We start from the raw sequence: 13,349 nt of genomic DNA on the forward strand, positions 1-13,349 counted from the left end.
CTAATCCTTAGATTGATCTGATCGCGATATATTGAATTAATTTTGTCGACCTTCATTAAATCATTTTCAGTTTGCTGGCAGTTGTGGACAGTAAGTCAGTGGTTGGTGACCCCTGATTCGCATCAATAGGCCATTTTATAATAATAACCGTTCCACCTAAAAAGCAGAAAAAGAGAAAAAAAGAGAAATGCGAGCTCTGAGAGCAACAGGAAAACCTCTCTGAGAACACATTCCATTAGACCCCGTCCACATCCACACAATAAGGGGTGGGACGTGAAAACTATATCAAATATGTAATCTTTCGGTCAGATCAGGAACATAAGGAGAATGCTCGTGCTTAATGAGACAGAACGGCGATTTTAGTTTTCCCCGAAGCGGAAGATAAGTTATGCAGCAAACTTCAGCTTCGAGTCGAGTGTTTATCAGCGCAGATTTGGGCTGAGATATGTAGCCTCCTCCATCCGTATCGCCCACGAGCCGAGGTGGTCAGTCCCGATAACTGGCACATCTTAGACATTGAATCGTAAATCTATTCGCGAATTGACACTTTTTTTTCCCGGAGAAAATGGAATAAGAAGATAGAAAGTTGTGGAATTATAGAGAAACATGGCTGGTGCGTGCTCGCGCCGCGCGTAACGTATCCAAGGTGTTAGATCAGAACAAGGAAACCATGCGATTTGGGTTTGATTCATCAAGATTGATGTAGAAGAATCTTTGATTTTAATGATATTCCGTCTACAAACAAGTCTTTCAGCCATCTGTTGAAATGGGGGTATAAGGCTTATTTGTGTCAAAGTGAAGAGCGAGTGGAATACAGGTAACGTAAAAAGGCATTCTTTCTATGTGTTTTAAGATGTATCCTTTGTTCTTACTAACCTACTGTCTTCTCCTTTTAACATAAGACACGTGTTATAGTTTATATAGGGCTACATGAACATTAACAGGTTTGGATATCCGCTGACGAATCGACGCTATGTGTGATTGCTGTGCGACCTGGCTCTATTCCATGACCTCTTACCCAAGCAAAGCTGAAACCAGTTGCATTATAAACGACTTGGATAGGCTAGGCTTAACCCCATCATTTGTTTATTACAGAGGTAAATATAAATTGGATCCTAATACAGCTTTTTTAGTGTTTGGATGCAAACTAGAGATATTTCAAACGCATTAGAGCGCATATCTTCAACTCTCTCTCTCTCTCTTTCTCTCTCTCTCTCTCTCTCTCTCTCTCTCTCTCTCTCTCTCTCTCTCTCTCTCTCTCTCTCTCTCTCTCTCTCTCTCTCTCTCTCTCTCTCTCTCTCTCTCTCTCTCTCTCTCTCTCTCTTTCTCTCTCTTTTTCTGTCTCCCTATCTCTCTGTGTCTCTCTTTCGCCCTATCTCTCTCTAACTCTGTCTCTCATTCTCCATCTCTCTCCCTAAAAATCTCTATGTATCTATGTCATGTTGAAAACCCTGTCAGTCAAAGGAAGTATCTTATTGCAGCAGGTATTCATGTGATTTGTCTCCCTTAATTGACATGTGTGAAGAACAATCGCTGGCATTTACTGTAACTAAAACAGAACAGCTAAGGCTGTGGCCATGTCCGTGCAGAGCAATACGATTGGTTCATGTCAACACACTGATTTAAAGGAATTACATTCACACCCTGGAGGTGAGGCCAATCAGATGGGCCTTTAGGGTCTTCGTCAAAGGACATACACACACACACCAACCGTCCAGGTAGATGGGGAATTCCATTAAAAATAATGATGGGTGTGAAAGGCACCCATGATGACCTACAAGACCATTTCATCTTTCATCTTGGTGGTCTCATACAAGACGTCCCTATCAACCGTATTACATGACCGCAAGGATTTCCTCTGACGCTGCAAAGCGATCTGGTACCGCTAGGACGCAGAGAGCCATGGGCCTCTGTCGTCCACTCCCCCAACGTTACCGTCGGCCAGATGGAATGAGGGATTGGCTTCCGCCAGCCGCCAGCGGCCCCAGATCAGAGGGAGAGATGACAACTGCTCCGTTCCCACGGGGCGCCGCGGGGGCCAACGTCGAGACAGAACAGAGACAAACTAGAGGAGAGGAGTCTGAGATAGGACGTCTGGTGGAGCCCGGGCTGGTCCTGATGATGGAACGTTGATTACTGTAAAGCCACGTCAGATAGAAGAACTCCCCCCCACACTAATGGGATTTGTTTCTGTGTGGATGTGGATGTGCTGTGTGATGTATATGCGTGTGTGTGACTGAAGGGGGGGGGGGGGGGGGGGGGATACACACGTCACACACACACACACACACACACACACACACACACACACACACACACACACACACACACACACACACACACACACACACACACACACACACACACACACACACACACACACGCTCACACACACACACACATATCTACAGTCCCAGGGACCTGCTGGCCCATAATGGCCCATGGCCGAATCTTCACTGAATTTCTCTGCTGATATCACTGACAAGAGAAACTGATTCTAATTTGATAGTTTCCTGTGTTTGCTTTCATTTGCAAATCCAAAGGCTTGACCTTTCTGCTGACATGTGGAATTCTCACAGCCCTTGACTCCCTCTTTCTTGCAGAAGAAGCTTCAAACTGCTTGTGTGTGTGTGTGTGTGTGTGTGTGTGTGTGTGTGTGTGTGTGTGTGTGTGTGTGTGTGTGTGTGTGTGTGTGTGTGTGTGTGTGCGTGTGTGCGTGCGTGCGTGTGAATCTGGGTAACTTTAAAAAAAAGAATGTTCATCTCTCCCCTTATGATGAATAGTTGCTTCTCAAAAACAACATATCATTTAAAAAGAAATCATAGAAAAGATAAAAAGCTGAACGTTGTTTTCTTTCACGTATCGATATCAGCCAAACCAAAAAGAACTCCCCAACTCATCTGGAACTCATTGAGAAACTAATGACTACAATTCTGACTTGTTTAATATTTCACTTGTCAAACCAGGCAGCCCGGAACTATCTGTCCCATAGTATCACTTCTCTGATACTGAAACAGTGACCAGGGCAGTCATGATTAAAAGTGTGGGTAGATATTAATCTCTTCGCAACAATACAACCTAGTAGTCACATTTACGACAGTTGGACATATGGTGCGAGTAACACAACAAAACGTGTGTTTTATAGCTCTACGAACATTATCACTATACTATTCACCTGAAGTGTATAATTGGGGCTAAACGGTGTCACTGCATGCAGGGTTACAGTGTGTTCCGGCCTGAAGAATGTTTGAATGCACATTTTCCCCCTGTAGTCCTCCGGCGTGCGTGACCCTTTGGCAGCGCAGGCCTAAACAATGGGCAGACCCCAGACCAGCCGCGCCCTCTCAATGGCAGGAAGTCAAGCCATCAATATTTACACTGCAACTCGTCTCGGAGGCCAGCATTGGACGGGGGACTTGTAGCACAGCACTTAATGCGGTCTCCAAAAAAAAACAAGGCACTTGGGACATTACCTCAAGAACATAGACACACAGGCACACAGACACTTAAATGGCTGGTCTGAATGTCGCCATGGAGGCGTACATGGGATCTCCAAATCAGAGCGACTAGAGAGCGGCAGACTGTCCGGACCCTTGCATTGTGTTGCCTCACGCCGGTGTTGGTGAAGAATGGATAATTCAATTTGGGCACATCTGTGTATTCTTAGTAACATAACACATAAAACATTGAAGACATAGTTTCTACCTGCTTCATCTTTTGTGACAGCCAAAAAGCCAATCCGCCACCAGGTCTGTGGTGTAACCCCACTCCATAGATGGCCATGAGGGTTACATAGCACAGTCTCAATATTATATGTTTGTCCTGTTCTACAGTGATGGGGAGGTCTGCTCTGCTTGTATTCCTGCTACTGGCTGTGATGTCTCTCTTCACCCGTGCGGTCCATGCAGGTGAGTTAAACCAGGGGAAAACCCTCTCTGAGTTTGCGTGAAATTGAATATGGTGTTTGCAAGTGTGGGTTTTCAATCACTAAATGTTTACCTCTTTCACTGGAGATGGATTCTGAGTTTCCCCTCCCCACATTCACACATACGTAGCCACACACCCACTCACACACACGGCGTCTCTCTGTCTCGCCTGCTTCCCTTAAACTGTCCTTTTTTGGTTTCATTATCTAGCTCACGATCTTTTTCTGTCTCAGACCTGAAAAAAACGTAAACCCACAACCTGATCAAAATACCTCTTTGTGCCTCTGCTTGCCTGCTCTCTGAGAGATACCTCTCTAGTGCAGGAAGTGTAGTGAACATTTCTTGCTGTATTTCCGCCCTAGGAATACCAGGTCCTATTACTGGTAGGGCCGTATGACGTATGATCCTACCTTCACAAGCAGTTTGTTTGTGCGTATGTGTGTGTGTGTGTGTGTGTTTATGCTTCACCATTAATCTCTTCATTAGCCCTTTAGTCTCGGAAATCATCCAAAACCATTTGTCTTTAAATCATGGATTTATTAATTTGGGATTGTGGGTGTGTGTGTGTGTGTTTATTTCCACATTTGTTTACCTAAACAACCCCACTCTTCTCATCTCCTGCAGTTGATGAAGCTGAGGCGAATCTGCTGTGTGTGTGTGACAACCGCAAAGGAACGTGCAGCAGCAACGCGACCTGTAGAGGAGACGTGTGTTTCCACTCCACGGTGAACCTAGAGGAGGAACGAGGTTGCTTCTCCCACAGGAACCGCAAGGAGAACTGCGGCTCTAGTTTTGACGGCTTTTATATCCACTGCTGCTACACAGACCGCTGCAATGCCTTAACCACGCCACCGCCCAAAATAGGTCAGTTCCTCGCTAGTTTATGGGCAAATATGTGTTTAATCAATTAACTTGACTGCTAACTATACACTAACTCACTTTAAATCTTTCTAACTATAGTGGACTTTCTAACCTGACTCTTAAACCATGCATCTTAATGCTTAAACATTGTGGATGAAAGCCTTGAGTGTTACAGTGAGCATATAGCCTTGATGATTCATTAATCTGGTTCTGGACTAGAAATGCAGGACAAAGCATTGTGGGACACACAGGCAAGGCTGGATGGTGATATCCTCCAAAGAAGAGGTCATTTTTTCAAGCTCAGTCCTCAGTTAGAAAGCCAGAGCCTAGCCCCCTCTGTTGGATGGTTAGTGTAAGTTACACTTAAACTGCAGTAATTGTAGAATCAGCATTTATTGTAGAAACAGCGATTATTGCAGAATCAGTAGTTATTGTAGCATCAGTATCAGTAAAAAATTGTGAACCCCCCCCCCCCAAATATTATTGCTATAACATGTAATAATCATCAACCACTGTCAAACAGTACCTCCAGAGAAGAGCCTTGTACTGTGGATCGCAGTGCCTCTCGCGTTGGCCTTCATCACGGGTGTAGCTCTATGTACCCTGAGGCTGTGGCTGCGCTCTCAACGGACGCACTGCAGACTTCTGGGTAAGGAGAAGGGCCGTGATTTAACCATGGTGAAAGTGGCCAGCGGAGAAGATCCAACGTACGGGGTAAGACTTATAATATATTTATTGCAAACATTACATTTTACATTTATTACAAAGTTGTATAAGCGACACATAAAGTCCGGTTTTAATCACCAGTGCATCTGTGATACTTATTTACCTCTCTAGGAGCTCTTTGATGAGTTCTGTACGTCAGGAAGTGGCACCGGGCTGCCCTACCTGGTTCAGAGGACCATGGCCAGACAGATCTCCTTGGCAGAGTGTGTCGGTCAGTCTGTGTACCTGCTTCAAATAACTCTTATAACCACCAAATATGCATGTAGATACTTAAAGTTAGATAAACACAGGGGCGTTGCTAGACCTAGAGCTTTGCTGGGGCACAGGCCCCCAACTCCCAATACTTTTCTTTTTTTTTGTTTTATGTGCGCACAACATGAAATAGGTGGCTACAGAAGGCTGTGTACGAGCTTCAAAATCATTATTGACACTGTCATACTGTAGGCTATATATTAAAGCACTGGTAAAGGTAAAGATTCAAAGATTCATAAGTACCGTACATGATATTTATTTAAACACATACACACCTCAAAGATTTACAAACTATAAGATCCTCTATCTGCAACCATTTAAGATAAGAAAGACTCAGATTCTTAGCTACCTCAACCTCAATCCACATTTCAAATAAGTATTTCAGGAAAATAAAGTAACAAATAAAGTAACAAACAAATAAACAAAAAGTCTCTTTATGACCTTCACCTCTTTATGACCTTCACCTTTTTATCTAAAGCAGTATTATGCAGGATGCTCCCTTTTAAGGAGAAGTTGTGCCTTAGGCTAACAAACTCTAACAAGATGGTAAAATTTAAAATGCACATGCACATGTATACACAAACTGTGTGGAAACAGCATTAGTTTGGCAGAACGACATGGACAAAAAATATATCTCCCCTATGTCACAGATATCCTCCTCCATATTCTGAATAGTTTTACATCTAGCCCCCATCATGTCCTCATCCAATTCTTGCTTGTCTCCCTCCTCCTCCTCCCCCTGCCTGGCCCTAGACTGCCCAGCCTGTGCTCTTTCTCCCCTCTCTCATCCTCCTCTTCCTCCTCCTCCTCCTCCTCCTCCTCCTCCTCCTCCTCCCTCCTCCTCCTCCTCCTCCTCCTCCTCCTCCTCCTCTTCCTTCTCCTCCTCCTCCTCCTCCTCCTCCTCCTCCTCCTCCCTCCTCCTCCTCCTCCTCCTCCTCCTCCTCCTCCTCCTCCTCTTCCTTCTCCTCCTCCTCCTCCTCCCTCCTCCTCCTCCTCCTCCTCCTCCTCCTCCTCCTCCTCCTCCTCCCTCCTCCTCCTCTTCCTCCTCCTCCCTCCTCCTCCTCCACCTCCTCCAGCACTCTTCCCCTCAATTAGTGTAGCAGCCACTAGCCAGCAGCATCCACATAGGCCTAGGTACAGAGGCGCTGCATCCCATTAGGCATACCAGGCAATTGCTTGGGGCCCCGGGCCACTACTAGGGGGCCCCCAAAAAAACTTAAAAGACAAAAAAATCACTCCATAACCCCCCCCCCCCCCCCCCCCCCCGTCAACAATCGCTCCATCCCCCCCCCCCGTCAACAATCGGAACGAAGCCCCCTAAGAATTTCTGCCTAGGGCCCCCACACTCCCTAGAATCGCCCCTGCCTAGGTATACTCACTGCATGCATTTCATAGGCTTTCCTACTTAACAACAGGGAACCTTTTTCAGTATAGACAAAACTGAACAGGCAGAATTGAGATGTACTTCCCTCCAAGGCAAAACCAGTCAGATAGCCTATTACAGGTTGCTATTTGAAAATGAGAAAACTATTGAATTTACCGTAGGGTCCTATAGTCATCCTGGCAATACTGCAGTTCTTTGTAGCTTAGATACTAAAGCCTTCATACTGACTTTTAGTGACTTTTAATATAGCCCACTCTGATTCTGTAGATTGTAGGCTACATTTTCAAATGCAGCAAACTTATTTAAGTTTGCCATTAAACGATTGATCAAATCACAGCACATCATACTTGCAATTGTTGGCTATTACCAGCATAAATATTAATGTTTACGTTAATGGGGGCAATTATCATACCTCCCTCGTCTTCCTCACCTCTCCTCACTGCTCCTCTGCCTCTGTTCATGAAGAATTTCCTGATCATTTTTCAGAAGGCTAATGTTTAGTTTTAGAGGACAGATTCACAAAACAAATGCCGATACTTTTACAGGGCTCTCAAGTTTTGAAGACAGACAATTTTTCATTCAATATTAATTTTCCACGTCTGTGCGTGCACGCATGGTGTGTCTGTGTGTGTGTGTGTGTGTGTGTGTGTGTGTGTGTGTGTGTGTGTGTGTGTGTGTGTGTGTGTGTGTGTGTGTGTGTGTGTGTGTGTGTGTGTGTGAGAGAGCAGGCTGTAAAGCTGTGGGCTAGCAGCTAAATATAGGCTACAGACTCTCAGTATTGAAAAACTGTGTAACATTCTCTGACACCAATCAAGTTGTTATTGTTTGTGTCAAACAAGTTGTGAATTTGTTGTTACATTAAAACAAGGGATGACTTTCTCTGTGCTGTTTCCAGCTCCCTTGGTTTCCACTGTGTTTACAACGAAACATTCAGAAGAAACACGTGAACGATTCCAGAATAACTATGCTTTTTTCATTGGCTGTTGCGTTAAATCTTACCCAGATGCAGTAGTGCTATTTTCTGATTGGCTATTATGTAGCCCCTTTCTTTTTTTGATTGGCTGGTAAGTGGCAGGCTCGACTCAGAACTCCCGAGGCAGCAGGAGATGCGCTTGTGGTATCCTGTAGGTTCTATAGTGAGAGTGGAACTAATGCAGATTCATTTAATAATGATCACTGGAATTTTACCGGGGCACTGGAGACTTTGACGGGGGCCAGTAAAAAAAGGGGGCTGACGACGCCTCTGGATATACACAATCAGAAAAAGCCTGATGATTGTTACATTATCATTGTGTTGTTCTCCAAACAAGGTAAAGGGCGGTATGGAGAGGTGTGGAGGGGCACCTGGATGGGAGAGAGCGTGGCCGTGAAGATCTTCTCCTCCAGGGATGAACAGTCGTGGTTCAGGGAGACCGAGATCTACAACACTGTCCAGCTCCGACACGACAACATCCTGGGTAACCAAGCATGAACAAAGTATACTATATTATACTACAACGGCCTGTGTGTCGAAGCATGGATAAGGCATACTATACTATATTATACTACAACATCCTGGGTAGCATAAACAGTAGCATACGCAAGTTAATTGGTTTCTCGCTAGGACATGAAGATCTTTTCTTATACTATGTTACACAATTCATACATAGATCTATTTTGTTATGATTACATTTAGTCGTTTCGTAGAAACGTTTATCATGGATTTAAAAGTGAGAACAACCGAAGTTCACTTCCTTCAAAAGTAGCACTGGTAGCATTATAATTTATTTTAGCAGTGCATAAAAGTTAAAGCAGAGATTTGATGCAACGCTTTTACAATTGAAATGAGAAGACCCTAAAACATGCAAAAAAATATTTTAAAAACACCTTCATATTGGTTACAGAACATTCTTTGCCTGGTCTGTGTCTCCCGTGACCTGTGTAGGTTTCATAGCATCAGACATGACCTCCAAGAACTCCAGCACCCAGCTGTGGCTCATCACCCACTTCCACGAGCTGGGCTCTCTGTACGACGTGCTGCAGTACAGCGCCTTGGACCCGGAGAGCTGCCTACAGATGTGTCTCTCCATAGCCTGTGGGCTGGTGCACCTCCACACAGAGATCTTCAGCTCACAGGGCAAGCCGGCCATCGCCCACCGGGACCTGAAGAGCCGCAACATCCTGGTCAAGAGGAATAGACAGTGCTGCATCGCTGACCTTGGTGAGAGATGGGAGGGGGGCGTTACGGTCCTGTTTAGCTCAACTGGTGTACCCTCACCATGATATTAAGATTGTCAGGCCGAAGGGTGCATTCCTGCTGTAGCCTGCCCTACTAAAGTTAGCCAACAAATGGCATAATGTTTCTTTCCTTTTTCTGGGTTCAAACACCTTAGTGATTGTGTCCACTTTGAGATAAAGTTGTGATACAGCAAGAATTAACCTCCGGTGGTGAACCGTAATCTTCACAGCCTTTCTTATCGCCTGTCTTCCAGGTTTGGCAGTGATCCATTCGCAGTCCAACGACGATCTGGACGTGGGGAACAACCCCCGCGTCGGAACCAAGCGCTACATGGCCCCCGAGGTCCTTGACGAGACCATCTGCGTTGACATCTTTGAGTCCTACAAGCAGACGGATATCTGGGCGCTGGGACTCGTCTTCTGGGAAATTACCCGAAGGACCAACGTCAATGGTTAGCAACCAGAAGTTGCTAGTACTTTTGCTAGTACTTTCCCAGTCCTGCGAGGTCTAAAGTATAAAACCGTAATAGCTCTATAGGCAAGAGAATATGAGTATATGGATATATTAAGAATTAGCCCAGGTCGTTCGTTACATTATGTTGAAAGAGTGTTTTTCTATCCGCATCCTGCGTTTGTGTTGTTGTTTGTTACGTTGTAAATCTGTTGCTTGCAATATGATGTGTAGAAGGCAGTTAGCTGTGTGTCTCTCCTCAGTCCTTTCTTTTCTGGCCCAGCTGTGTGTGGAGCTCAGACTGTGTCTGTGTCTCTTATCTTCTATGCCGATTAGCAGTCCAGTAATTATAAACAGCGTTATCTGGCTTCAGCACTCACTCCAACATAGTCCAGATGCTTAATGTCCAAACACACATCCAGTTGCAAGAACGCATTTACACACTGCCAAAAAACACACAAACAACTTGATCTCCCTGAGCTGTGTAGTCGCTGGGGAATCATTATCTGTCCCCTGCTCTCTTTTATTATCAGGGCCAACATATTTGGGAAAACACCCACATGAGCCTATCTTGCGTTGTGATAATGCTATTTCAGTAATGTATTAACCGATGGCTGTGTCCTGCATATTTATGTGGAAATATATTATAGGGGTTCCATGCTTATCTAACGCTTAATCCTAAAATAGATTAGAACCATTCTAATCTTCTCCAGTCTAGCTAAGATATATATTTTTTGCAAAGGTCCAACAGAATGCAATCCCTGGGTTTGTCCTTCTGTGTTTCAGGCATCGTGGAAGAGTACCAGCCTCCCTTCTTTGACATGGTGCCCTCAGACCCCAGCTACGAAGAGATGAAGAAGGTGGTGTGTGTAGACCAGCAGAGACCAAGCCCGCACAACAGGCTGCACTCACACCCGGTGAGACTACCCCGAAGCTATTACAGGCCCCATCAAAACCCAATCCCTGCTGTCCTCGTCAAAACCCAAGTAGGACCACTTCTGCTTGGTTTGGTTCCACAAAGAAACTAATTAGGGCTGATTATCAAGCTTTTAACCACCATGAATAAGAATCATATCACCTCTTTTTACAAAAATAGACCACTAAGTGCTGTTTCATTGTAAGCATAGGACGCATAGTGCAAAATGAATATTGATCTAAATCATTCTAGCATATTATTCAAAACAAGGCCAATTCAAAATTGTTCCATTAGTCAAATTATTTAGGCTGGGTACATCTTTAAAAAAAAAAAAAATTGTGTTTATTGGTTTTCAAATAAACAAGTTTTACAGATCAGTAGAATGTTAATAATCATCTATATTTATTCATTTATTTTGGAAAAACAAGAGAAAGAACTAATATTAATAATGAAAATCGGAAAAAATATCCATCACAAAATAGATACATTTACAAAAACACAATCATGTTCATATTGTAAAAATAAAGAAAAGGGAACGATTCACTTGCTTACGAGTTTCATCGAGGCACTGTTGAATACTATGTGGTAGGGTTCATCTTCGATGCTCCTCATTTGATGTGTCTGTGTCTGTGTCCATGCCCACAGATCCTCTCCAGTGTTGTGAAGATCATGAAGGAGTGCTGGTCCCAGTGCCCGGCGGCCCGTCTCACAGCGCTGCGCGTGAGGAAGACGCTGTCTAAACTGGACCTCGTCCATGACTATGCATTAGACAAGCTCAAGCAGGACCTCTGAACCCGCTTCAGGAGAAGCAGTCAACAAACTTTTTTTGTCAGATTCCTGCGGGACTAGATGCCTACAATTAGCATATTGTTTGACTTGCGCAGTCACTACAATTTCGCTAAACGATTGGCTTTCAGCTATGGTGTCTAGACGATCGAGCCCCTGGAGGCTCTTTCTTCCGCCTAGCCTACTTTTCAGTCTACTATATTTCCAGCACTATAGCCCACTCCCACAGATGATGCGGTTTACCACTTGAGTCATATTTCCTCTTTTTGTTGTTATCTGCCAAGACTGTAGACGCAAAGAGGCCATGAAAGCACCTGGACACAGCTAAATATCTCCACTAATGTTAGGCTTTATTGTGTACTGAAACATGGTGCTCCCATTTCAATGAAGCTTCTTGAGTAACGTCATGACTTCAACAGAAACATAAAGCAATAATCCTGTCATAGCACTCATCCTCCAAGCAGTTATGATGAAGACTTATTATTTTACTATTATCATTTAATTGTTATCCTCTTTTTTATTTTGTTTTTCTTTTTTCTTTAATAGTTGACCTATTTTTCTTATTCAGATTTGTATCTCGTAAAGCACTCATATAGGCCTATCTACATCGAAACGCTGTTCTGTGGATGACCAGTAGAGGTCATTAGAAAATAGGGATTTTACAGCAGTGCTGCGTGCAAGGATGATTCACACAAATGCGTTCTATCTTTTAATTGATTTAAGCGCCTCAATAGGCATCTCGATCGATAAATATAAATATATATATTTTTGTATTTTCTTTTGCATCCAAAGAAGTCATCGAAAAGTCCCACTTGTTCTATATGTCTATTTAAAAATAAACGCATATCGACACATCAATAGATATGAAATCACATGGTGGTATCGAGATACCTATGCCTTATCTCACATGTATGCTCCACTCAGCGTAGGAGAATAAAGATATATTAAATGCAAAAATATCGGTTTTGAGTTTGGTTACAATTGGTTACAATTTCGCCTGTATAGGTCAACCTGTGTTTTCTTGATTTTCGTGCGTGTGGGTGTGGGTGCGTGTGCCTGCGTGCGTGCGTGTGTGTGTTTGTGTGTGTGGGGGCGTGTGAGTGGGTGTGTGCCTGCGTGCGTGTTTGCGCGTGTGTGTGGGCGGGGGGGGGGGGGGGTATAAATGTTTGGATGTTTCCCAAACTACAGAGATAATACTCTCTCAAAGCCCCAGTCTGTCTGGTCAGTCGGCTGAAGGGGTGGATATAATTAATGCTCAAGTTGTATTCCTCCTCACAGGGACAGTGTCACTCCAGTCTCATATTCACTGGGCTGCACAACGTAGAGGAACACCTATTTACTTGCTGGAAAACAACTTGTCCTATAAGGAACAAGTCTACAACCAATACAACCGACTGGACCTAAAAACGTGAAACCACGTAGGCCTATAATATAAAATAATAAAAATAACAATCGCTACAAAAACAATAGGGATCCAACCTGTTGGCTTGGACCCCTAAAAAAGACGAAGACAAGGTTGATTCATTTCCACTCTTGTCTGGCCCTTGCAGATAATAAAGGCCTGAATCAGTCAAAATGAGTAGCCTACCATGGAAACGGCTGTAAAGTTACAAACAACTGTTAGTGGAAAGTTGGAAACGGTTTCGTAACAACATAATAATATAATGATAACCCACTCTACGTAACCGTAAGGCACATTGAGACTGAATAGTATTTCAATTCAATTAAATTCAATTAAAAAAAGCTTTATTGGCATGAGAAACATTAAAGAACAATAACGAAGTCGACATATAACACGCTCAATAGAAAATATCTATACATATCTGATAT

The 13,349-nt window shown here is 43.8% G+C and overlaps 1 protein-coding gene across 1 annotated transcript; it reads left to right on the top strand.

Annotated features, from left to right (window-relative positions):
* Positions 1-223: 223 nt before the first annotated feature.
* acvrl1 (activin A receptor like type 1) lies at positions 224-12,478 on the top strand. The gene is made up of 10 exons (XM_030356167.1): positions 224-817; positions 3,834-3,908; positions 4,551-4,790; positions 5,311-5,501; positions 5,625-5,724; positions 8,460-8,606; positions 9,074-9,349; positions 9,621-9,818; positions 10,604-10,734; positions 11,379-12,478. Exons 2-10 carry the CDS (start codon positions 3,836-3,838, stop codon positions 11,523-11,525), a joined length of 1,503 nt encoding a protein of 500 aa, XP_030212027.1. The 5' UTR covers positions 224-817; positions 3,834-3,835; the 3' UTR covers positions 11,526-12,478.
* The last annotated feature ends 871 nt before the right edge of the window (positions 12,479-13,349 follow it).

The sequence above is a fragment of the Gadus morhua genome, chromosome 1 (assembly GCF_902167405.1).
Source record: "Gadus morhua chromosome 1, gadMor3.0, whole genome shotgun sequence".
NCBI lineage: Eukaryota > Metazoa > Chordata > Actinopteri > Gadiformes > Gadidae > Gadus > Gadus morhua.